This window comes from Tauraco erythrolophus, chromosome 23 (genome assembly GCF_009769465.1).
Source record: "Tauraco erythrolophus isolate bTauEry1 chromosome 23, bTauEry1.pri, whole genome shotgun sequence".
In the NCBI taxonomy this organism is placed as follows: domain Eukaryota; kingdom Metazoa; phylum Chordata; class Aves; order Musophagiformes; family Musophagidae; genus Tauraco; species Tauraco erythrolophus.
Window position 1 is genome coordinate 4591247 of NC_141487.1, and position 27067 is coordinate 4618313.

At 38.8% G+C, this 27067-nt stretch overlaps 1 protein-coding gene across 1 annotated transcript; it reads left to right on the forward strand.

Annotated features, from left to right (window-relative positions):
- CTNNBIP1 (catenin beta interacting protein 1) lies at positions 1 to 27067 on the forward strand. Its single transcript, XM_009984672.2, has 6 exons — positions 1 to 65; positions 2724 to 2763; positions 12121 to 12210; positions 15050 to 15171; positions 15663 to 15753; positions 26965 to 27067. The coding sequence occupies exons 4-6, from the start codon at positions 15076 to 15078 to the stop codon at positions 27021 to 27023; spliced, it is 246 nt and encodes an 81-aa protein (XP_009982974.1). The 5' UTR covers positions 1 to 65; positions 2724 to 2763; positions 12121 to 12210; positions 15050 to 15075; the 3' UTR covers positions 27024 to 27067.

The window sequence follows — 27067 nt, forward strand, 5'->3', positions numbered from 1 at the left end:
GTGAACTTCGATTGGCATAAGAAAGCAGATAGACCAGAATGAGCAAAACTACGGCGTGTTAATAGGTGAGAAGAAACCAAAGACCAGAACAATAACCAAAAAATTTTAGTTGATAATTGAATGAGGGGAATACTCTTCTGACTCTGGGATTTAATTGCAGACTCAGTGTTGGGGAAGCATTATGTACAAATGCTCAAAAAAAATGAGGAAAGCTAATTTCTTGTTTCTGCTTGCTACTGGTGATTTGACAGAATGTTACAGTGCTCATGTATGGTATAAAAGTCAGCTTGAATTTAGTAAGTGGAATCATAGTTTTTGCTTTTCAATCACTATTTTCAAGGTTTTATAGCATATCTAATCTGCCAAGCCTGTTTTTCTTTTGTAAAAAGTAATACAGGTATATATCATAATTATTAATGCTATTTTGAAAACAAACCAACAAACCTCACTGCCTAAAAATTTCATCTGGCAATAGACTACCATGAAAAGTCCCTGAAAATTTTAACTTCTTGCATTAGTGGAATTCCTGACACTGACTAAATTAACTACCAATTGGGGAACAGAAATGGAGCCAATAGATTTGTACAACCATGGCACTTCCCTCCAGATGTTCTGTTTTATTTCCTGCAAATATGTAGACCAAGAATTTATTTGATTTTTCAGAAAAATCAAATAAATTTTTTTTCTATGTTACAAGGATAACTAACAAACATCAAAGCACCTTAAGTATCAACTCTTGTTTATGACCGTGACCAACCTCTGAAACTTTCTGACTCAGTTCATCTTTCTATAAAATTAGGTGACTGCTTCACAAGAATGTTAAGATGCTTAATTAAAGTGTAATTGTTTTGCCTCTGAACTCATCCAGGTCCTGATTCAGTGCACATTGAAGTCAGTGAGGAGCTTTTAATTAATTTCATTGAGCTTTAAATAAGTATGCATATATGCACACCCATGTACACTTGAAGGAAATGTGACCTAAATTTTTGCAGCAGAGTTTCTGCAGAGCAACAGTGTAAATACTGAAACAGTTTCAAGTAAACTACTGATGGAAGGCTCTTTGTAGAAATGAGAACAGCATAGGGCAACTGCAGTGATGTCTGGTGCCTGTTGCCATACTAATGTGATTTTAATAGTTTCCTAGCTTAGAGTGTGCTGGATCTTATATGGAAAACTGAAAATTTCATTGTGTCCTGGCAGCGTGTCGTGGGAGGTAATATCAGACTTCAAGATAAACACAGCAACTGCAAGTTTATGCAAAAATGATCAGCAATAACACACTGAATATAATTAACTTTAAGAGTTGATGCCAAATTGAGAAAAATAGGAGCATTCACATCTGCTTAGCTGCTTTTTTTTTTCAGGAATGCCTGTAGATGCCAAATAATACTCATTGGTTTATGTGGAATTCATGAAAGGTTTTGCTTAACTTCTGTGACCAGAAACATCAGATTTTTTGAAATAGAACTTTTATCACTGAAAATTTGGTCAGCAGCTACAGAGGACGCTGTGAAATAAACCTTTCACAATTCACATAAAACTGTTTGCAGCCATTTTCTTAATCTTTCACTGTCATGAGTCTCAGTGCACGAGCTCTTACAAAGCACATTTTAAACCTCAAATAAAACTCTGTGTGTGTAATAGCATGTGTGCAGAAATGCAGTTTCGGAACTTTCTTTTTAGTGTGTCCTCTTCATTGTTCTTTTCTTGATAGCTGCAGTTTTTGACATAACTGCTATAAGCTCCTTCCTTTTGTTGAGAAATTAAATATAATAAAGGTGTACTTTTGTAATTGTACTAACGGTTTGGGAAGTGCAGAAATCTGTCAGCAGCTTCACTAATTCTCTTTCCCGATTCTGCCTTAAGTTTTTGGTTGCTTTTACATGCAGTCCTGCTCATGGAAACTTTCTGAAGCCATCTGGAACTTTACAGTAGTTTTAACTTCTAGAAGGATCAGCCTTGTCTCGAGCATTGTTGTTAATGGTCCCTGGGCTAACACCTTTTGTCATTATTGGTGTATACTGGAGTTTGATCAATCAAAATACGTATTGTTCCATCTGCATGATGCCCCCATTCTTAGGGGAGTGATTGCCATTTATCCTGTAAATGCTCTGAATATTACATATATAGGACATCTTGAAGCAATTGGCTTTAAGTATCTGACTCTATTAGTGTTGATCTCTGAATGAATCAAACTTGCCACACAATTCCACATACAATTTTCCATGCAGCTAAGCTTGGTTGCCTTTAAGACATGTGCATTCTCAGTTTTGCCTGTGATTCTTCCAGTTGTCATTGTGCTGTGAAATGAATCACTCCCAGCACTGATGGGGACTTGATACAATCCTTAAAAAACCTCGTAGTCAGTAGTTTATTTCTCTCCAGCCTGTGTGTGTTTGTACAGTAGTGCTAAAGAGAGACTTCTGCTGTCAAACTCATGACCTCATACAGGTTTTTTTCACAGTTCAGGGCTAATATAATTAAGGTAACATTCAAAATTGTGGCTAGGGAGGAAGGAAATTGCATCCCTTTTCCTGAGAAATAGGAAGTCTCTTGAAGGCAAGATTTCCTTCCTTGTAATCCCGCTTCACCAAAAGCTATAGAAAGCAAAACGTCCGTGGTAAAATTGGTGTGTAATTAGGAATTTGTTTTAAACTTGTGAACGTTAAAAGTTCTCTCTTAAAATTGACAAGGATTTTTTTCCTTCCTCCTCTCTCCGTCAGATATGTTTGCAGCGTGGTCTTGTTTGGTGACCTAGAGAAGGTAACAAAAATCCTTTTCTTGTGCTTTCTGTTTTTCAATAAGTCCTTCAGAGACGAGAGGAACTGGCATACTTTTGTACATCTGATTAGAACAGCTATTTAGACCAGTTTATGGAATGTTACCAAGGAAAGTTCTTGAGGAGTATTATCTTACAAAAGTCCTAGGAGCAGGGGTCTCTTGCCCATAGTCTTTGGTAACGTTAATGATGCTGTCAGATCACTGAGGAGGCAAAGGTTTTGTGTTGTGGTAAGTGCAAAAAAGATGACCAAGGAATATATTCATGTTAGACAAATAGCCATTAATTCTTAGTTCAACTTTCAGCAAGAGCTATTAGTAAAATACCTCTTTAAATGTTTTAAAAAATTTAACTGTACATTGATTCAAAACTGGAACCACTTCTTTGCTTTTTTTGGTTATGCAGAGCATCCATGGGGAAAGGAGCACAGTAGATTTTTTTTTTTCCTCCCCTCCTTCTCTAAAGAGACAGGATAAGTAGGTGTTGTAAGGGCTATATTTATCACTATTTTACAGCACATTTTATTGATGTGTGAGGACAGAACAATATTTTATGTTGTTGTCCAATGGTTATGCAATTTTGGTAGTCACGAACTATTAATCTCAGTGTCTGGTCCTGACACCATACTTTGATACAGTATTGCAAAATACTAAATGCTAAGTAGTCACCAACCTAATGACAGCTCATGTTTTAATTACTTTAAAAAAAAAAAAATCTAGTTAGCCATGATCTCTCTATTGTAAAAGATCTGTAGGCATTTTCAGTGTAAAAGGTATATGATCTGGCGTTAGTGATGTTGAGATGTCAGTACAAATTACAGGGCAGCATAGGTCGTGTTTAAATTGAAAGCTCTAATATGTTGGGCATCTGTAGAAAGATACTATGTTGGTTACTGGGAAGTTGGTCACTAGACCACAGGCAGTTTGACTCCAAATATGGTCGTCCTGGTTTTTGGGGACTCTTACTGCATGCTTGTAAATGGAAATTACAGTAAGTATCTATATGCAGTTAAAATAACAATAACATTTAATCTTGTGTGTTCTGATTTTAGGCTGTTCTGTAATGGTTTATGATTTGTTAATAGCGTCGCGTGCCTTTTTGTTAAAGTCGACTGAAACGTCAAATTTTTTTCACTAGACATAGTTTAGTTTCAAAAAAAAAATACAAATACAGGATTAGTGAAACTCTTTGGTTGGAAACATACCAAATACTGAAGTGTTTCTGCATTAGCACTGCTGGTAATTCTGAATGTGTGCTTGTTCACGTGTGTTTCTGGTTCCTGTTCCATTTCAAGCCACTCGAGAATTACTGAAGAAGGAGGAAAAACCATCCTACACCTTGGGCATATACATATTCTTGCATCAGTTTTGACATTGTACTCCGTCGTGTAGGCATGGTACGCTTATTTTAGGTTCGTTGTGAAGACGGAATGAATCTCTTGCTTCTACAGTCAACTAATTCTTTCAGTTTTTATGCTTCATGAGTGTAGGGTGTTTATGTATTAACTTATTTTTTAGCCAGTTGAGTTTAGTTTCTGTGGTATAAATGGCAGCCTTCAGTAAAACACAGTTTTAATGCTAATGATCTGTAAGGCTTCAGAGGATTGTGAGTCCAGCGTTACCACTTCTTGCAGAGCTGCTTTGAAAATGTGATTTTGGGCATCAGGCTGACTTAGAAGAAAATTATGTGACCACAATTAATGGTCTCAATTTTTCTTGTGCATGTTTGTGTATTGGCCTTGGTTCAGATTCTGCAATGATCATAGAATAGACGTGCTGCAGGAGACTCTGTCATTGGTGTCAATAATTAGTAGTCCAAAAATATGATACTTAATAGGTGCAGGTGTTTGTACAATGTAACATGCCTACCATATAAAATCGGATAGATATAGTGAAAATAATTTATTGATTCTTGTAAGCCATTGATAAAATTTTTGCCTACTATTGGTGCTCCATTTTTTTTCCTCTGGTTTACGATTCAAGTTAAAATCGAACTATGAAAGTAAAGTGAATTTCTTGAGAGCAAGAAAAGGCGTCTCAAGTTTGTTATGTCTGTGTGCTGGAAACTTTTTTCCGTTTCTGAAAAGATGCAGTATTTACAAAAAGATCCATAAAAAGCGCTGCCATAGAGTTTTGTTTTGATGATGGATGCGTAACACTTTTTTACAGCAGTAATTCTTTTGTGTGGCATACCTGGTAGTTAAAATATTGTCTATCTGTCATTAGTGCTAAATTTCCTGTCCAGAAGATTTGTAGCTTTGTTATAAATAGGGGAAGAGGTGCGTGAGCCTCTGTGAGAGATGCCGATGGTTAGGACAAGAGCAGCACTCATCAATCCAGCTGTTGAAGACCATCTTGAGTCAAGTATTGTAACATTTTTTTTAGATTTGTTTCTTTGAGTGGGATAGAATTTCATATAAACTGCTGTAGCTAAGTGTTGTCAGTTTTTAAAGAATTTTTGATAAATTCATCTTTGAAGTGTGAATACCTTTGTGAAGTGAAAGTCTTTTTTTAAGGTTTTGTTACTGTTACTACATTTAATTTCAGAGGCTTCAAGTTGACTGACGTGAACTACCTAAAAACCTGTGCTGCCTCTTAACTGTATGAGACGTGATAGATGTCTTCTCTTTGAGGGGTTGCTGCTGTGGTACAGCAAAAAAATAATCTCATTTGTGTGTGCCTGAAGGTCAGTAGGCAAGCGTTAAAGTCATAAAAGTGGTGATTATAATGGTAGGATTTTTATTTTTTTTTTTTACAGTTAGCTTGAGTATTGATGTAAGAACTGTTCTGGTATTTTGGAAGCTTTTTTGAACGCCCTTCGTTACTACTTTTGAAGTCCTTTCTGAAGCTCTGGAAGTTCATCCAGCACTAGGAAAAAAACCCTGCTCGTTTTTATAGATTCTCATGTCTAAATGGCAGTGTTTTGGGCTGTTTCCTGTCCCTCTTCAGGAGGGAAAGCTGTACTGTTTTGTTAAAAATTTATATCTAATGTTTAAGAGATGCGAACCTGCCACTGGAGTTCCAGCTGTAAATTGACCAAAATCTGACATTGGGGTTCAGATTCTCAAGTCAGCTAAAAGATAATACTGAACATAGAAACAAAGACAAAAAATCTGTCAAATACTTCAGCTCTTACTGTTCACCTATAAATAGGTAGCTGTTATAAATTCTTCATTGTTGTATCCCTCTGGAGATGGGAATTAATGCTGTCTCCAGCTGCCTGTGACTGAAGGTCATGAGTCAGACTGAATTAGAGGAAAATTTGTAGCAGGATTTTGCAGACTCTGGTTCCTGACTTCAGGTTTCAGGCTCCAGCTTGGAGGGTTTTTAGAGCTCTGGCTGTTCTCTGGAAAATGTCATCTGAAAATTAACAAAGCTTAAATGTGCAGCATCCCCTTGCACTTACAAGCTTCCCAGTATGACCACGCTTTAACCACTGAAGTACGCCGAGCGGAGGCTAATAGCTTAACCTTGGATAATGGTATCATAGAGTTAAAGGGACCTCTTCCTGCTGGCTGTTAACTCAATTTGTGTAGTGCAGAGGAAACCTGCAGCAGTTGGTTTTATTCACCGTAACTCCTTAGCTGAGCTTCTATAATCCTGTCCCATTAATTGAGGTTTTTAGCTGCCTTGAACAGAACAAGCCAGATTCAAAAAGAAAAAAAAAAAAGGCAAAACAGCTGCAGCTGAACTAACTCCTGTTGAATTTCTTTTGGCTGTAACTGGAAATGATACAAGATATTAGAGAGATGGTCAGCTGTGACTTATATTTTAAAGACCTTGCCAGATGGCCGCTCTAAGTACTTTAAATTATTAAGACTGAATGTGTGAAATATTAACTCACATTTAGTGACAGCTTACTGCTTTTTTTTTTTTTCCCCTTGATTTGGGCTGCACAAATTGCTTGATTTCGCTTTGTCTTTTCCCATACTAGTAAAATGTGGATCTTAGGAATTTCAGCATTACAGAGGACTGTGGTGTTGGGTGAAATATGTAATTTGAAGGAACAAAAGCTTGTGTTGCTTTCTCATTGCATTAAATAAGCATGTCTTTAAAATCAAATGGGAAACTTAAGTAGTTTCCCTTATACAAAATTTACAAACATACCATTTTTTAGTGTTTTATTTTTCTTTTTCTGTTGGGATGTGAAATTTTTTTGGTTATTTTTTTTTTTTAAAAGGATTGCTGGGAGGAGAGTCAGAGTAATTTAGAAGTTCTTTATTGTGAACCCATCTGTGGTACTGTCCATCAGAGAAGCCCTTCCAGGTTTTGGATACATACTAGCATAGGCAGAAGTGAGGGAAACGTGGTTACAAATCCGTAATTTTCAGTTGCTGTGTGTTGAATTCCTCCTCTACTGAAAGCATTCACTCAAAACAGTTCTTGCCAGTGAGCTTGAGTTTCTTTAGGAGGTGTTCCATCTGGTCATAAAACAGACTAGTTAAACTGAGATCAAGTACAGATTCTCCTGTCTGCATTTTTTTTTAAGTGAAAACATGGTAGTTGATGTTCTAAATCTAGTTAGGGGGGAAGAAAAAAGGAGGGCTAACTGCAAAGGCAATAGTTTTTCATTACGGACTGTACTGTTATGTCCAGGGTCAGTAACTGAAGAAATAGCCAGTATAGTCTTTTAGTTTGGTTTTGGAAAGGATTATATTTTATTTTCACTATAAACTTTTCAGGCCAAATAACGATGTGGAGAGGGAGAGAAGCATCTCTTAATGCTAGTGAAAAACTTAAAAATACTTAATCCCCTTTTAGGCTAGTAACATACTTGTAAAGTAGCCCATCTGTGTTTTGATGTAGACATACCTACATCTGATTGGAAAACTGTCTCCAGTTTGCTCTTATCTCTAACTTACTGCCTTGATAGAAAGAATAACTTCAATCTGTCGTGGTTTGCAAGGTGATGTTTAGAGTTTCTTTTGCCAAGGGAACATGATTGCACATTCTCTTTCTGCAGCCAGAGAGATGGGTTTGGGAGGCAGGCAGACAGGGATCAGCAGGGGATGTCAGGCGTGCTTGCCTCTGCCCAGTCCGCGTGTTGGGCCTTGCAAAGCAGAAGGCATTCCTGTGATCCTCACCCAGCCCTTCTGCAGGCAGCATGGGGAACCAAGTGCTGAAGAACAGGACAGCTTTTCCATTTGTTTACTGACCAACCTTGTTTGCTGCTTGGGAAAGGGAGGGAGTGTTTTTACACCCAAATTTATTGCTTTGGCAAAGCTGGGCTGGCAGTTTTGGCTGTAATATATAGATCTTTCTCGTTTGTTATTCTGTCTTGTGAATCATATTAAAAATAAATGAGAACTAAATTTCATTCCCTGTGCCTGCCAAACAAGGGAAAATGGGGTGACCCAATTATGTCCAATTGCAGTGTGTTGGATACAGCCGGGCAAGCTTGTAGGATTTAGTCTTTTAACACAGTTTAGTGGAAAATGTAGTAATTTCACACTAAAACTACAGCTTTTGAAATGCACAGGTTAGTCTTTTTCGTGAGAAAGGAATTGAATAATGGCATTGGAGAGTGGAACTGTGCTTAGCTGCAAAATAGATAAGGTATTGACAGCCCAGACTTTCCCGTTGGCTTTGCACATCTGCCTTGCCCGTACCTGAAGAGACCAGTTCCAGACTTGACAGTGCATTCTGTCTGGCTTCATCAGCCTTTGGCATCTCTTCCTTTAGTGCCAGTAATCCGAGATGTGATTACCAGAAATTCAGCTGAGACCCTGTATTTCTTTGCTAAGGCAAGTATCAGTAAACTTGTAACTGGGCTTCTGAATAGCTTTGGCTATTCATCCTTTTGCATGAAGAGCTTTCCAGTTGAGTTCTGTTAATGCTGTGGGGATTCCTTCAGCCCAGTACACAACAGTTCTTGTTTTTCTGTCTCCCTGTCCGGCTTTTTGTGCCAGAAATACAGATGGAAATGTTATCTTTCAGGGAATGTTTCTCATACACAATATATCTGTCAAGAGCAGGTGAATAAATTAGTTCCATGTTTTAACTATAAACACTAGGATTCATTAAAGCTGTTGATAAAAGTTTATTTATGGTTTACGGGATGTGCAAAATTTGTTTTTTCCTTTACTGATCAGCTGACGTTCAACTGCCAGCATCCTGCATGAGGCATGTTGCATCCTGATGCCGGTTCAATTTCCTTATTCTGTTGTAATCCAGTGACGTGTACTTCAAAAACATATTTCTTTTCAATTAGTGTGCCTTACATTTTAGTTTAAAAGCTCATTTAACCTAGTGGTATTTGGGGAAGCAGCATGATCTCCAAGTGATAGAACCTAAAGCTAAGACTTTGACCTTTTTCCATCTCCCATATGGACATCTCTGAACTTGTAAACACTATTTCACTGCTTTTAAGTTTTTCTGTATGTTAAAAAGTACTCTTTGTAGCGATCTCTGACCCAAGTGTAAATCATTGTAAGGAAGTAGAATTACTTGAGATAGAAGCGCAAGGATGGATTGAAACTGGAGTCTTTGTGCTTAGAATAGTTTTCATTTAATTTCCATGGTAAAGGACCTTGCATGGCTTTATCTGTTCTTAAATCCCAGCTGGGAACATAAGCCCATCGGGGCAGGAAGATTTGTGATTGTAAGTTTGAGAAACGGTTTTATGTTCTTTTATTCTAGTGACACCTGAGTCAGAAAGTGTTCAGTTACTTTTTTCTCATACTCGTGGGAGTAGACGAGTTAAGTTTTGACAGAACCTCGTGATCAGGAGAAAATTGGAATCTTGCTTCCCATGGTAGAAGTGCTGATTGGTGTGCCGAGCCCAAGCAGCTGTTCTAGTACCTGCTTAAGTGGAGCTTGTGTGAGGGTCAAGTGTTCCACACTGACCCAAGTCCTGCAGCATTAATAGACTAAACGAAGCAGTCACCGCTTGTGTAGATGGAGACAAAAAATGGGAACTGAGCACAGGCAAAACAATGTTATGACTTTGCAGGAATAGAAGGTGGATGTAGGTGAGCAAAGGAGCAGAATTCAGAGCTGGTAGTTGCACCTGAGGCAAAGGATTACCTGAAACATGCTTCAGGGATGGATCGTTGTGTATCACACAGGTCTATTGAGGCTCTTAAGATGGTGAGCAGAACTCGTGCTGGTAGTGATTCAGCTGTTCCTCAGCTGTCTTGCTAAATTCTTTCATGTATTTTGCACTTCTTCCCTCCCACCCCCAAAATACACAGTTGCAAAATAGTTTTAGATCTTATTTCTTAGGGTTCGTTAGAAATGAATGTGGAAATGTTGATGCGAAGTTGAAAATGGTGGCATGTGCGAGCTGCTGTTCAGAATAGATAGCAACAAGTTAGTAGGAGAACCTTTGTGTGGCTTTGGATTGATATTCTATTCTCATACTTTTAAGAAAAAGTAATGAGACCTAATTTTTAATTGACTCCAGTCATCTTTGGAGCCTTTAGCAATAAAGCTGCTCTTTATTCAGAGGATGTGCCCTATGGTTTAGCAGAGAAGTTCTCTAGTTGTGATGTGCAAGCTCGATGTTCCACTCGTGTATTTGTTGTGGCAGGGGTGAGAGGAGTTGAGCTGGGGGTGGGTCGGACGCAGGCAGCATGGTCTGAGTGCTGCTGCTGACTTGTAGAGGGACTGGACTTCTGCTCAAAAGTGGAACCATGCGTGGTGCAAACCTGGCTGATGGTGAGATTGGCCTGGCTGTGGAGGCTGTCTCGGTTCTCAGCTGAATTCCTCTGAATTTATAGGGTTAGGAAAACATTTGGTCTTTCTGTTTCCCTTTGTATTTGTTGTTAAGTATAACAAACACGTAGATTACTGTTATTTGCAATTTGGGGTGTGCGTGGGGAATTTTAATGGTAACTATAAATACGCTGTTGCTGTCAGTAGGACAGAGGTGCATCTCAGAAGTGGTTACTTCCCGTGCTGTAATCCTTTTCTCTAGGAAGGGGTTTGTACCGTGGGGTGGTGAATGTTTGTACAGCGGTGGTGGTGGGGAGCGTGGCTTTGAAGTCCGTAGAAATGAGAACAGCAATTAGTTACTGCAAACTGCTCTGTTGTCAGTGTGGTAGATAATCTTTCTTGGGACTGCGCTGCATATTTAGAGGGCAAGAACAGTGGGAACTAATTAGCGAGGTAAGGCTTAAATAATCCTTTCAGAGCAGGCAATTTCTCTCCTCTGGAGAGGTGAAATGATTCTTTTAAGCTATTGATAAAGCTCAGCTGCTTCCAGCGCTTGTTAGTAAGAGACACTGTAGAGAACCTGTGGGTGAAGCTAGCAGGTGTTTTGGGTTCAGCACTTCTCTGATAAACGTGGTGTACAGAACAGTTGAGTAGCTGTAGCTACTCCTGTCTTGTTTCCCTGCCAGTAAAGACTTCTGCATGGGGTGGTGAGCAGCTGTGAAGGAAATGGAATTAATCTAGATCTGCCTTTGCTTGTTAACCACAAAAAAAAATAAAATGTAGTATGTTTGGGAAATTGAAGATGGATTTTATGAACAAATAGTGCAGGTGTGCAAACCTTCCCTAATCAGAATCTCTGAATTAAATACAGCAACTTACACTTACATGATGCTAGCTGTGATGCTGTCCTGAGCAGGAGGCACTTGCTATTCCATTGCACTTTACAGAGGGCTTGAACTGTTACTTCATTTGTGAGATTGAGCTGCTTGTCTTAGAGGCTCATGTGATGGATATGAGGAGTTACACTTACCATACCCTGATACCCAGTGTCAGTTGTAAAATATGTTCAGAAATATGTCACAAGTCTGAAAAAAAAAAAGTCTATAACTGCTAGCTGTTGGTGACTGAACAGTGAGGTTGGTCTGAAAAATTCTCTGCAAAGGGTTTTTCAGCCCAACTTTCAAGTGCCAGTCTTCATAATTGCTATATTCAGATGACATGCATAGTTGAAAACAATAATTTCGGTCAAAATAAGCATGCTTTACATTTCTCCCTAGTTTTCCTCAAGTCTTTGGTAAGCTATGTCTATTTTTCTTTTTTCTTTTTTTTTTTTTTTTACTAAAAGAAATTACATGTCACGATGCTTATGGTTTTTCCAGGGAGTTGGGTTTTATGCTGAAACCTTAAAGAATGCAAAACTTGAATGCATTCCATTCTCAAGTGATTGGGAATGCCATTGGTATGGTCAGGGTGTAAATCTTGCAGATGAAGAATGGCTTGACCTTTAAAAAACTTATTCTTTAAAAATAAAAAAGGTCTACAAACTCCAGACAAGCCTACAGTTTTATGAATTTTGACTAGACCGTATTCTCCAGCAGACTGTGATTCAAACCATACTGAGTGAAAGGTCTTTCTAGTTTTCAGGGTTGTATATTCCTGTAATTCTTTGCTTATTTGTTTTCACAGGACAGTTTCCTCATACATTTTTTCCAGCTACGATCATTAATTGGGACTGAACACGTGGGTTGTCTGATCTTCCGTGGTTTTTAGAAGCAGGTACGTTGGCAGGGGAATCGCTGATGTGTTGTTGGTTGGGGACAGGAGGACGATGACTTCGTTTATGTGTGAGAAAATTGCACAATTCTGCTTAAGTAATGTTTTACAGCGTACTAATGTAGCTTTCTTGAGAAAGCAACGTTCATAAGTACTTTGATAAGATTTTTCAGTCCTTCATTTGTAAAGATGGATTGTGCTGTCTTCTGGGCAGAGACTAGCTTTGTACGTGGTTGTGGAAATTTACTGATGTAATATGTGCTGGGTAGTGTTCTCATCCTAAACCACATCTTACAAAAGCTGTGTGTAACAGGAACAGAGATATATTAACGTTTTTCATGCTGAGGTCTCAGTACTGTCTTTTGTCTTTCTACCTTGATGTCATCGAGTAGGAAAAGCTGTGGTGGCTGAGGCTATCGCCCAAAATAATTGTGCAGTGTGTGAAGAGCAAAGTGCTGTTGCTCTGCAATCTTAATTGAACCTCTTTATACATATATTTTGGTAGCTTTTGAGCCATGTTTAGTGTTTGTTTTTTTTTTCCCGTGTTGCTTACTGACTTGGTGAGGCATTCACTGAATGGGCAGGCTTTAGTGTTTTTATCCTTCCTGTTAAATAGGTGGCTTCCTGATAAATCTGTCTTGGCTGAAGTTTAATTTAGAAGAAGGAAGTTTAGATGGGGATTTCCATCACCTTTTTTAAAGTTTGAAAAATTTATAACAGGAAGACTATTACGATGGAAAGCAATGAATAATTACATGTGTAGACTACAAATCTCTTGTAATATCTGATGCGTAGAGGAATGCTGAAATGTGGTCTCCCTAGCTGCTGTGGGGGCAGCTGTGGTGTTTTCTTGGTACTTGTGTATGATGCCACCTATTGATAGACATCCCATACAATTTGTTCCATTTTTAAACGATAGGCGTGTTACCACATTTCAGATTTTTCTTGTGCTTTTTCTTTTTTAAATTGATTTCTTTGGCTACTAGTGCAGCACCTTCCCTCTTCAAGTAATGATACTCCAAAAAAAAAAAAAGGAGGGGGAAGCGTGTATAGTATAATATTAAGAACCAGTCACAACCTTTCAGACTTACTTGGTATCTTAATAAATGTTTATTATTTTATCAGTCTCTGGATGTGCATAACTTAATGTCTCTTGCTCACTGGCTTATTGACATCACTTGTTAGCACTCAGTAGATTGCACTGTAGAGTATATGCTTAGTAACATAATCCAATCTACTTATTTGAGTTGACACTACGTGAAAACATAGGAATGTTTTATTCCTCCTTCAGAAAGCAGCTTGCTGATTATAGCAAAAAAAAATGATCACCTCGCACATTTACAGGCTGTGAGTTTCCAAGTGGAACCATCTATAGCGAATCAGCATAATGCAAATCTTCCCACTGGAAACTTATTCAATTAGGGCTGGTGATGCAGCTTTCTCCCCTTTTTACTACTATTATCTCCGTGCTAAGAAATGTGGGTGGTAAAGCCTATCCCAGCAGCTGCTTACTTCTGCATTGCTTCTGACTCATTCAGGAGGGCCTATGTGTAATTTTAAACTGTTTCCACACCCAGATGACTTTCCCTTAAAAGTAATAATGAAAATAAAGTGGGGGGAGAGGTTGGTAATGACTACAGGAAACCATTACATGGGAAACTGTCTTTGAACCTGCTGTGATACAGTCTTCACTAAGCATGCATCATGTCCAGTGTCTTCCCTTGGTTGCTGAGCTTCAGGAAAGCAGATTTATGGCTGAGTGTAGGACCAGACCAGTTCTGTGAATGAAAACTGGTCGGAGAATTGTTCTGGAGCCGCTTCTTCGAGCTGTGCGTGGTGGAAGAGTGGCTGGCTTACACCTCCGTCCACAGATTCCTTAGCAGGGCTTACATTTCTCCAACACACAGTACTTCTCTCAGGTTTGTTTATTTTGTTATGCAGCTGTACTAGTGTATTATTTGAAGTACCATTGTTTTCTAAATTTGAAGTTAAGATTTTTACTATTGTTGACTTAATAAACATGCTCCTAGTTAATTTTTAATATCAGCTGAAGAGTATGCCCGAATAATTTTTTTTTTTGTCTGTAAACACCCTATTGTGGGACTTAAATAATTACCAGATACTCAGACAACAAAGTATAATCATGCTCTGTGCTATAGAATTTAGATAGCATAGCCTGTTTATTCCATAATGTAATTATTTTTTATTAAAATACAAAAGCAAAACTTCAGCTTTTAAATTACTTGAGAAAGGATGATAAACTCTACTCTTTCCCTGCTCCTCTTAGCTCTTCTTTCTCTCCAAAACCATTTTATAAATTTTATTAACTTTTATGAAAGTACAGGGTTTTTTATATGATACAAAAAGGAAAATAAGTAAAAGAGAGAGGAGAAAGACTTAAAAGTTTAGATTTCATCCAGCTTTTGTTTAGCCATTGCAGGCTTGATGGCTGTGCATTCTGCATCCTGTTTTCATACTGGTTGTGCTTATTTACGGAAAAAAAAAAACAAAACCACAGGCTCTTCTGTCAGGGTGATTCTTTCATCTAGCTGTTAGAATTCTCTCTTCCTATTCATGCAGTAATGTAACAACAGATAATGAGTTACTAGGGATGTGAACATCAGCCTTTTTGAATGTTTGAGTTGCATGTAAGGCTCAGTTTAGCTGTTCAGATATTGAAGGATTTCTGTGATGACGCATGTGATTCCTTACTCTCCCAGGCTATTAAGAGATCTGCCCACTGGTGAAAAATAAATAGATTGGAAATGAAACTTTTCCTATTATTCCTGTTGTACCCATATTACCTATTTTAGTTTGTCTTTTTCTGATCTTATATCTTCAGGACATCCAGGAGCTGGCAGGAGGGGAATGAACCGTGAGGGTGTCCCCGGAAAGAGTCCGGAGGAGATGTACATTCAGCAGAAAGTGAGAGTCCTACTCATGCTGAGGAAGATGGGATCAAATGTAAGATGCACTGTCATAGCTTATGTTTTGTGGCTTTCCATACGTAATCTTGTAGTAACTGGGATAGTGCTTACTGAGAGGGGCAGGTGGTGGTCTGGTTTTATTGCTGAATTGTTTTAGCTGCCATTGATTTAACCATTATCTGCAGTTAAGCACAATTGATTTTTGCTTAAATATTATGAGACTTGTGATGCTTGAAACTAAATCTGAGCATCTGATCATTTCCCTATGTACAGTGAAGTTTTTCATTACTGGAAAACCAGCAAAATAATGCAACTGTTTCAAGGCAGCTTTGAATCTCTCCATGAATGCATGATTTACCAGTTTGCTGCTGCATTCTTGCTGATGGTATAGTTTGCACAAATAACAGATTAAACTGTTGAAGAGTAGAACAGAGCCAACTGTGACTTTTCTTATGGGGAGGTCAGAGATAATATCTTCAGTCTTTCTTCATTTTCCTGTTTGCTGACTGTCTCTTTGTACGTTTCCAGCTGACTGCTAGTGAAGAGGAGTTCTTGCGCACGTACGCAGGTGTAGTGAATAGCCAACTTAGCCAGCTTCCTCAACACTCAATTGATCAGGGTGAGTACTGGATTTGTTTGCCTTGTGTTTATTTCATCTGTGAGAACAGTCTCAGAAAACGCCAAGTTTGGGTTCCTCCGTTTCTGTAATAACATGCAACCTACTTAAACCCATCGTGCCATCTGGGATGTGCAAGTCATTGCCTGCTATAGTCTTTGGAAGAGAACTAGTACTGTTCCAACAGGTGATTTTATTTTAACACGTAAATTCAGTCTTAGATATACCCAAGATTCATCAGGATGAAGAGCGTTGTTAGACATCTTATTCTCCATGGTGACTCAAAACATTGGTGGCCCAAGTCGTGTGAACTGAGTGCATGCATGTAGCTTCCTACTCTGTGTAATACATTAAATAGACATAAATTTTAACCTGGTTGATTTTTTGCTATAGGTGAAGTTAAATTCAGGTATGCATAGATCCCTCTAGTTCTGAGTGTCTTACTGTATTCAGTGCGGATCCTCTGCATAAGACAACTTTCATATAAATTTTTATATTTATTCTTAAACTGGACTTCTGTGCTTAAAAAGGAACAAGACAGGGTGGCAAGCACTTTGTATGCTTCAAACTGGGAGTTTTGTAACAATAAAATGTGAAGTAGATACAGATTTCTAAAGTACAGAAGCAATTTGTTGTGATAATTGAGTTACTATGACTGCAGTTGTTCGATCACACTTTTCTCGCAAAGTAAAATGGAATCATCTAACAACATCTTTTCCTTGTCACACTTCCATGAACGTGGAGGTGCAAAGTTACTGTTTCAGCAGAGCAAGAGGGAAAGTTTAGCAACAAGAGGAATTTGTTTCTCATTGCATTTTTTCAATTTGCACAACGTTATTAATTCCCAGACAGAGGTTGTAGACGTGAAGTAAGTTTACAAATCTGCTTTGGTTTGCTTAGATTCCCATTAAGGGGATGAAGTACGTGCTGCTTTCCTGATTTCTTTGAAGAAGTGTTGGTGAACAATTGTGTGGCACTACTCTGAATCTACTAATCTCTTCTGAACCTGAATGCTGCTTTTCTGATTTTTTTCCTCCCCTTCATAGGCCTCGTGCCAGATCACATTCGTAATGTAGGATTCGGTATTGAAGGAAAATTGTAAGACTCGTATGCCAGAAAGAACAGAGTTGAGCAGAAATTTAATATAGATCTAAGACATTTAGAAAACCATTAGAAACACAACCTGCACCAACTCGCTCTTCAGATTTAAGCCTGTGTGTTCATTCCTCACATAGCTGGGGGATTGATGGAGGTAGATATACTTGTGTATTTTGGCTCAGAATTCTTAAACTTTTCTGCCAGTCTGAAGTGAAAATTTGCTGGTTTCTTGTTAAAAACTGAGGAAGACATTCAGTTAAGCCTTAGTTGCAGTTGCATTTTCCAGCATTATCCCTGAAGCAGTTTCATTTCTCACAATGAAAATATATGCTGAATTACCTGCACTTTTTGTCTAAACTGTCTGGTTTTATTATCTGTAAAATTGTATTTTCTCACTATGCAGAGGGCTTTGGAGACTAAAAAGATTGAATTTTTACATAACTTTTAAATGTAATCAAGAGAGACCAGCAGTCACTTCATCTGCTTCTAGACTCACTAATCGTGCAATACAGGAAATGTAAGAGCTTCATACATTGTTCAAAAAGTTGTCTTTGTCCCATATTTCAACAGATGCTGATTTCTCTGTCATCGTTTTCTTAAAGTCCATGAAGATTCTTAAAACTTTGTCCATAGGGAAGTGAAGTCCTCCCTGTTGATTCCTCCTTTGATCTAATCTGAGACACTGCTGTCTTTCCTGGGAGATTTGGCCCCACAGTCTGCCTTCGATGCTCCCAAATTATAATTAAGCTGGTGGTCTGACCATTAAGATTTTTCTCAGTAGGGGAAGAGAGAACAGAGAAAGGAAATAGTTAAATATTTAGAGAAGTGGGAAAGGACGTTTGTTCTTTTCATGTTCAGATAGGCCATCTCTCCAAATAAAGTAGTGAATAGCGTGGAGAACAAATGAAAACGAGGAAACCTAGCCAAATACTTTTTCCTTTGGAGAAAGATGAAGCTGTAGTATGCTGTAGAGACATAAGCAACTGTAATTTATTGCTCAGGACTTTGATTCCCTTAGAAATCTCTCCAGGTTTCTAACAGTTATGATAACGTTGTTCTTTGCTCTGAGATGTGGTGTCTGTCTGTACCTTCTTCTGTATCCTGCTGGTGGTGAAACAGAAGGGATCGATTAGGAAATTATTGGAAATAGAGACCACAAATGGCATAGGTGTCCAATTTGCCATTTTAAGGGAGATTCCGTCTCCACTAGGTGGCATTACCTTGCGCTGAAAAGCTGTCCCAAGTCCACACACTGAGGTACTTCAATCTTTCGTGTTCAAGATTGCTTAAAGGAATTTTCTTCGCTACTTTTCTGCTGTTTGCATTGAACCTCCTTTGGAGATTTTTTTTTCCTTACATAACAACGAAAAGGTGCGCTATTAAGGAGTAATTTACAAAGAGTTAGTATTTTAGGGGATTTCACAATCTTTTTGCCAATAGTAGGACAGATTGCTCTCAGCCTAACTTGTCCCAGACCTATCTTTAGAGTCGTTTTCCTCCAGCAGACACACAAAAGACAGAAAGCTGATTTCACACCCCTGTTTGATTCAAGGAAAAAAAAAAAAAAAAAAGGAACTACATTCTTGGCCTTAGCACTCTAAAATTAGTTTTGTTACAGACCTGCAGTTTTTGTGTGTCACTTAAAAATGCTGTACTCTGGCTCCAGAATTACAGGAAGGTTGTTTTGGGTTTTGTTTTCGTTTTTTATTAGTTGGTTGATGTTTTTTTGTTTTGTGGTTTTTGTTTGGTTGGGTTTTTTTTTGTTTGGTTGGGGTTTTTTTTGAGAAGAGTATAGAGGATGGATGGTCTAGAATTTTATAAGTGTATCACAGTCTGTATTACAATTTTTATGCTTTTCTGTGTTGTGCATCCATGAAATACTGTCTTAGAACAGCTGGCTGGTGGCCTCGTAGTAATTACCTGAGGCAGGACTGCTGAGCTTGTCACTTATGGTGCTCACGACTATGGTTTGTGATAAAGATCTGTTAACTTTGAGTCTATTTGTTTGACCACAGGGAGTCACTGCAACCTCTGTGTCCAAGACAGATTTTCAGCAATGTGACAGTGCATTGAAGAAAGTAGTTTACACTTGTCCCTGCTGAATTCAAGTGCTTGCGCCATAAACCTTTAGTGAGCCACTATTAATAACATCTCATTTAAAGTTCCTCCATGATACTCTGCTTGTTGTCTTAGGGTTCAGCAGTAGAAGTTAATTGCTAATTTTGATCAAGGAGCATCTTAGAATACCTCTGTAATTTTTAAGCAAGTCTGAAGTCTAAGACTTCCCTTCGATTTGTGCTTATTTTTTATAGGGGAAGCTCTTTATCTTTTTATTTCCCATCTTGCTTTCAAAAGGAATTCGTCACTTCAGATGGACAAAAATCACTGTGTTTTAGGATTGTTTACAGGTCTCCTTTTACATTTGAAAGGTACATTTGGAACACCTTCCCTCCTGAGGCATATCCATTGTATACTGTTTAAGGGAATCTTGTTTTCCTGACAGGAAGCTCAGAGTTATTCTGATTGCATTACTGAAGGTCTTTGTGTAAATCGGGTAATAATGACACATGTCCAGAGCTCTCTGATGTGCTGTAGCAGATCACAAATTGAAATTACTGCAAATCTTTCTAGTATATGTTCTAAACTCTTCATGGCTGCAACAGATATTGGAGCAACAGGTCTGTGAAGGGTTCTTGAATGACCAGGAGACGTACTCCAGTCTTAAAATAATTTAGAATTTTTTTAGTTGTGTTTTTTTTTATTATTCCAGCTCTGTTTGCCCTTTCTTTTCAGTGTATTCCAGAATCTCAGGAAGTGCTTGGTCCCTCGGTGTGTTGACTTTGATACACTTCTCTAGAGGTGCTGTTTCCCTGGCACAGGCTACAGTCCACCAAAAGTAGGGAACGTTTAGGCAATTCAGATGTCTGGATTCTGTTCACAGCTTGATGTTTTAGTTATTTTTATTAATACTCTGGCCTGTTCACCAATTCTCTTCTTGAGCTGATCCAGACAGTTGTTGCTTCCATGACAGTTATGAGACTTACCTGATGTATTAAAGATACTTCAGTATCCATTGAAAGGGGAACTGCTAGCAGAGACGATGAGATCTCGGTAACCCAGGAAAGCCTCAACAACAGTTATAAAACTCTAAGCTGAAGTATTTCATACGTTAATGTTTAGTCTCTTAATACTAGATTTATGTCACACTTACATTTTTTTAACCATTTTATTTTTTGCTCATCACTGTGATATTGTTAACACCTGTATGAAAATGCGAAGTATAGGGCATTTTTCTTTACTCAAGGACCTTTTTAGCTGACATCTGTGTGTTGTTTGTTGGTTTGTTTTTATGGCTCCAAGAATATCTGAGGAGGCCGAAGGCATCTCTGTTCAACCACTGTATATGCTAGAGAGTGGATGTAATCATGAGCTGTTTTGAGATATTAACCTATTAGTCGTCTTCCCTGCATTGCAGCAAGAACTAACGCAGCTCAAACTCGTTGGGTTTTTTGAGCTTGAAATGGTGAAATTAAGGCTTTCTCACATATTTTTAATACAAGCAAAATGCCTCTCAGGAAGTTATAGGCACTGAAGCATCTCCTGCATAAAACCCATATTTCCTGTTTCCCAGTTACTTACATTCCTAATTGGTAGGCTAGTGCTTGGCTTTCTTAAGTCGCTGCTCTGGCAAATCTGCAAATGGAAGCTGTGCTGCAAGAAAGCTTGATATGTGAATTATAGGAAGACCTTGGTGATTACAGCTCTGTTGTTCCTATAGCAACAGGAGTGTCGTGCTGGCTCTTGAAGAAAGCGGGTCCCTTGGGGAGGGCAAAGCTGAGATGCAAACACATGCCTCAGCTAGGTTAGAGGCATTCTCTGGATGGTAGGGCGTTAAAAATGAACCCAGGCTGCTCGTGGAGTTAGGAGGGGGACCATGCTCATGGAGTACCAGATAGTGGTGCAGAAATGGAGCTAGAGCTCTTCTCGGTGTTGTTTTAATCTTTTGAGTACAATGCTTGCTTTAATGTGCTCCTCCTCTCAGCAGTGCATGTTGTATTTTTAGAATGCCAGGCTAGGATACTAATACTAGGGATTTCAGAGAAAAGTTAATATTTAGAAGATAGGTGCTGAAAGGTGATTGAAGAAATGTGTGCATACAAAGATCTTGAGGGAAGTAAAGAATTTTTTTTTGATTTGGCAGCCTTCAGAAGTTCGTGACAGGCTTAACCTTCTGATCTCTAAAGGCTTTTTGGTTTTAATTAATTTTGCAGGTGACTACAGCCAAATCGGGTGTATGTATCTATTCATCATCCAAAGAACACTTGGAAATAGCAGCTGTTAGATGTGTCAGCATCTTCCTTTGTGTTAAGGTAGCGTGGTTTTAATCCAGCTTGTCCCCTACTGGCTTGATGTCACTGTAGCCAAGTACTTGCTGTGGAAGGCATTGACTGCAGTCATCTTGGTGAAATTTTCTGAAACTTAGGTGAGCTGATGAGCAGTCGCATGTGCTGAGCTCAGTGGCTATCTACAGTTTTTGCTGCTGTGCGGTAAAGTCACTTGACCTTCACATCATCTTGGCTTGCTCAGACTGAAATCCGAGTGATGTAAAAGAACTACTAAATTCAGCAGTCCAAACAACTGCAATTTAGAACATAATAGCAGCAGGATTTTTTGGAAAGTTAGCGGGGTAAGGCTGTCACTATTGCTTAAGATAGGACATAAGCCTACCAGTTAATTACTGTTAGTTTCTAGGAAGGATGAGGGTGGGAAATGTAAGGCAGAAGAAGCAGGAGAAGTATTTGCATGTCTGAAAGTTTGTGGCAATCAGTGTGTTGCTCATGGAAGATGATGGGGAATGTTTTGTTGGCTGTATGTAAGTCTCTATTCCGGTGTAGAAATGTACACCCAGAAAAGAGACAGCTGTGGAGAGAGAAGTTGTATGTATAGAAGGTAGAAGGTCAGGTATAAGTGTGCCTTTTTCATTGTTCTATACATTAATTGCTGGAAGTGTAAAGCTTAGTGAAGGATGTGCTAAAAGTAGACGTGGTTCACCGTCCTATTGTCTTAGTTGCAGCCTTTTGGCAATGTGCAGCCGAACTTTATAACCTGTGCTCTCCTTTTTGAATTTTTTTTTTTTTTTCACTTGATTAGAAAGAAAACATCCGTTGTGGGAGCCAAGTGGGGCTGCAGCACAAGTTCTATTCACTAGTACTTTAATCCCTGCTTTCCTTTCACCACATAACCTCCTGCTCTGTTCTCTGGAAATGTTTGTATTTGTACACGAGCACAGCCGGCTGCAGAATTGCTTAATGAGCAAACTTGTTAGATTGGTTTCATTTAGCTCTGGATAGTTTGGGTTGTAGGACTGGACTTGAACAAAACCTGCTTTTGTGCTCAGAAATGTGAACGTGGATGACCTTTTTCTGGACAAATGTCACCCTGGGGTCTTTTGCTACAGGACATCCTCAGAAATAATCATGCTCCGTGAGAGGCTTCTGGCAGGTCGGGAGCACTGAGAGTATCCCTTTCATTTGCATACTGCACTCTTACCCTTACTCGAGTTCAGCAGAGAAGTTTTCCATTTTCTTTTCAGATCATTGAAATGCTCAGCCTGAAACCAGTTGGACTTTATGCCCTTCAAGAGGTTGTGGCATTGTTATATTACAACTAACCACTCAGCTTACGGACGTGAAGCTACTTTTCCCTTTTTGCAAGTCCCCTGAACAAACTGGTTCTGGATCTGGGAAATACTACTGCCTTTTATATCACAGTCAAGACTCATGGTCTTCGTGAAGAATGGAGAAGTGCTGAATAATGAGCCATCTCTTTCGTTAGAGAATGTGAAATCAGGCTACGAGGTGCAGTACCCAGAGGGCAGTGATTTATGTGTTGGAAGTGACTGGGCTGACATTGTCTGGCAGCCATCAGTTTTGCTGTGAGTTAGATTGTCCTGTTCATGCTAGCATCAGATTTGAGAGCCTGCAAGAACTTTCTATGTGGCTGCTGTTGTTTGGACAAAGGATGCCTTCCTCTTTGTAGTAATGTGTCACCTCACTAAGGATAAAATTGGATCTTTAATGTGGGAATAAAAGAAATCAGCACAGGCTCGAGTCTTTACTGCAAGATGTTTCTCTGTTGTGCCCTCGGGTTACACACCCGCTTACTTGTCTACCTGGAAAGTATTATTGTCTTTTATTTGATAGATCAAATTGTCTTTTTAAAGGCAATTATCTGAGGTGCTTGCAAATGCTGGGTTGCATGTAATTCCTGAAAATGAAAACATTGGCGATTCTACCAAATAACAAAAGCAGCTGAGGAGGGAGCAGGAAATAAAGCTGTTCAGAACTGTGCATAAAATACATTTTTTACTAATCTTGTTTAAAATTGTACCGTGAGACACAGAAATACATTATTCTAATATTATTTTTTTCCTTCCTTTCTAAAAGAGATAGCTAAACCCTTTTGCCACTTCTGGTCCTTGCTGCTATCCTGTTCATTCCCATATATTGTTTTGCTCTCCCTGGTGTTTTGGTGGAACTTTCTAACTTCATGTTGCCATTGATTTGCATTACTGTGTGACTGCTTTTCTGTTCAAGGAGAATTTAGGAAAGTATTAATTAAAATTGGTGCAAAGGCCAACCATCGAGAAAGTGCAGTCGTAATCTCCTTGTCAGCCCAGTGATTATCCTTTCAAACACAATTCATAATCTTTCCTTAACGAATTGTTTACCCACCCTGGTTGTTGTACTGATTGCCCATCTGAATTGACAAAGTACCATATGGGAAACTATATATTATATAGTGCTAAAGAGCATCAGAGAGGGAGCATGCTTTTTGATGATGTTGTGATGAAAAGAAAGAGCACTCTGTTCATGAGTTCAGGTAATTTTAAAACTGTAGTTATCATCTTTACATTGGTGGTAAAGCAAGGGTACTGCACGCTGATTGTGCAGTTAGCTTTGGCTGTGAAAGACTAAAACCTGGAATTCTAGACCCATTCTCCATCCACTGTTCTGCTTCTTCCTTTAGGATGCACATAATTATTCAGTAATACTATAGGTATTCAAGCATTTTCCACGCTTTTACATTGTATTCTTTACTGTACTCTTGCTTTTTCCTCCAAGTAGAACACTTTTTAAAATTCTGGCTTTTTCTGTTTTCCTGTTGTATTGACAAGCTGTATTTCTTGTACTCCTTCTCTTTTCCTATTCCAAGTCCACGCCAACGGCCAGTAATCAGAAGTTCCTATTGACAGTGACACTGGTATCAAAGCTGTGCCAGGTGGGCCTGGAAAATTAGGGCAGGAGCGAGCTGAGTGTGAACCTGCTCCTCAGCGATAGCTGCTTGGGTTGCGAAAGCCAAAACGAGCTGCAGAATTCCCAACATTCTTTGTGCCAAGAGCTATTTCTGCTCATCATGTGCTTTCAACGGCGGTGTGCTCGGCACAGGAGCCGTGCCGACAGCTGGGATAGCTCGGGACAGCCAGAAGTACTGACCTCTCTGTTCAAGGGGTTGCATCATTATCTGGAACGAAATTTCCTTTTCTGCCTGAAACTCGTAAGGATGCTTGTAAGAATTTTTTTCATATTTAGGCTGTAGAAGGGGGAGACCCCAGGGAAACAATCAGCATCTGTTAAGTAATCCAGCTCATCTCTTGTGCTAACGTGACGTCATCCGTGATTTTGCGGTTGCTAGGCTACTCCAGCTGCTCTGGACTTGCACAGCAAAGCCTCCTCCACTTGAAAGGGGGATGCATGTAAAATACAGTGGCATAGGTTGTGATTGATGTGCTCTTGCTTTCTGAATGCTTCTAAGTGTCATTGCTCCCCCCTCTTTTTAGCATAGAAGTGGTTTTCAGAATCCTTGCAAATAAAATTCTCCTTTTTGTAGAGGCTGGTAGTTCTGCATTTAAAAAAAAAAAAAATCAACATGAATCAACATGGCAACTTGTTAATTCAGAGCTGGATCTTAGCGCTATATATCGTTTATGTTTTGATCAAGGAAAAAACAGTTTGTGGAGATGAAAAGGGAGATGACTGCAGGGCTTCTCAGTGTTGGCAAGAGAGCACATCAGAGCAGTTTTTGATGTAGCTCTATAAGATGGGGGGTCCTACATATGAAAAACAAACTACTGCTTGGTCCTTAATATTTCCTCCTCTGAGTATGCATAACAAATAAATTGTGAAATGTATAAAAATAAATGTAGTTGCATTTCATAAGAATGGATTTAGTTTTTAAGGATATTAGCAAGAGGAATTTACAACCTCCCCTGTTTTTTTGGCCACTCTTCATTCTATATTGCAACTACAGAGCAAATTAGATGACTGAGAAATAGAATTCATATAACTGTAACAGATGAGGAGTTTTTATTAGTCCTCTTTTTTATCTTGTGTGCAGGTGCATAGGCAGAAGTCGCTTGGGGCACAGAGCCGAAATCTGCTTCTTGATATGCTTCAAGTAAAAGACTGGAAAATTTTTACATGCTGATGCTCCATCCAAGTTGAATTTGAACTTTCCAAACCCTATTAAGAGAATTCTGTACAGCTGATGAGTTACCTGGGTGGGACAGGCAGTCATTGTTACTTGTGGCATTTCCTACTTTGTTATCTAATCCTTTAATAGAAGCTTTGAAGAATAACTTAATAAGCAAAATTATCTCAAGCAAACCGAATTCATTAATGAAGTTCAGAATGGTCGTTGTGAGTCATCTGCGGCACTTAAACACTTCAGATCATTTGAGTGGAGGAAATAACTCTCAGAAATTACATAGACAGTGACTGGAGGATTCATCATGTTTTCTAGTCAGCTAGGTAAATGTTGGCAGAGGATCTACAGGTGAAAGAAAGCATTTACTTTTACCTGACTTTCTTGGGGATCAAATTTCTACCAGAAATTAAAAATATTGCACGCAGCCCTTCGGGATTGTTTTCCAGTTTTTGCCTACACTAAAGATACTGATTTAAACCACTGCTTTGACACTACTGTACAATGTATTTTTATTTCCATGTTGTCCTGAAGACATTTCTCCTTAAGTGCCTGTTAGACCATGCTCTATAGTTGGGAAGTCCAGAGACCTGATTTTTTTCTGAATATCTCAAGATATTCTGTTCTTTTTGGAGAATGAAAGCTTAGCACTGTTCTTTACAAGCCTTTATCAGACATGGATCTCAAACCTTTCGGGTCTTTCTGCTATAAGTGCCCACTTGAAAGGCCACACAAGTTTGTAAAGACTTGGAGGTGGTTATAGGAAGACAATAAGATCTTTCTGTGCTTAGGGGACATGGGGTTTGATGGTAATTATACACAGTTGATAGCTTCAATTGGAAAAAAAAAATCCGATAACTGAGCAAGTCCATGCGCTGAATTCTGCTGGGAAAGATCTCTTCAGGCTAGGGATAAAAGTATTACTTAGCCAAGCAGTATCTGTTCCCTGGGCAAAGGGAAGCCTTCAGTTTGAAAGAAAATATTGCACTTCCATGGAGAATGGAATGTTTTCAAGACATGTTAGTTTATAAGGGATGTTTAAGTGATTTTGGGGGAGCGGGGGGGCAAAAACCTTTCAGCTTTTCTATTGAAACAATTTTTACTCTTAAAAGCAAAGAGTAATGAATATCTAGATGTAAAGGTAAAGTTAAGAATATCCCTTTAAAAGGACAGTGTGATGCATAGGGCTGTACAAGCTTTATTGAACAGTTGAGTTCCTCGTACTTCAGAGGAGCTCACTAAGTCTCGTAAGCAGTGCCAGAGTTTACAGGGCAATGAAACCAGAAGAAAAATCATTTCTGCATTCCAGTGGTGACAATCCTATGATTTTTTTTTTTTTAAGTCTTGCTTCTTAGAAATATGTGAAAGCAAAGAATTCTTGGTTTTCTTCAAAAACAAGCTGATTTCACTTGCAAAGGAATGTTTTAAGTCCACAATTGAAATGTTTAGACTATTTCAGGTTCCAGTCCCAGAAAAATAAGAACACACAGCTTTCTTTTCTTTCTGTCCTCTTTTTTCTTTCCTGTTCATTTTATGGATGTGTAGAATGACAGTTTGGGTACTGCATCTATCCACTGTTCTTAAAAAGAAGTAATTGTGGCACACGTTTTCCTGTATCCGTTGTTACTACAGGTGCTGAGGATGTTGTGATGGCGTTTTCCAGATCAGAGACAGAAGACAGAAGACAGTAACTACAGGATACCTGAACAACACAGATCTGGAGAGGACAGTGAGA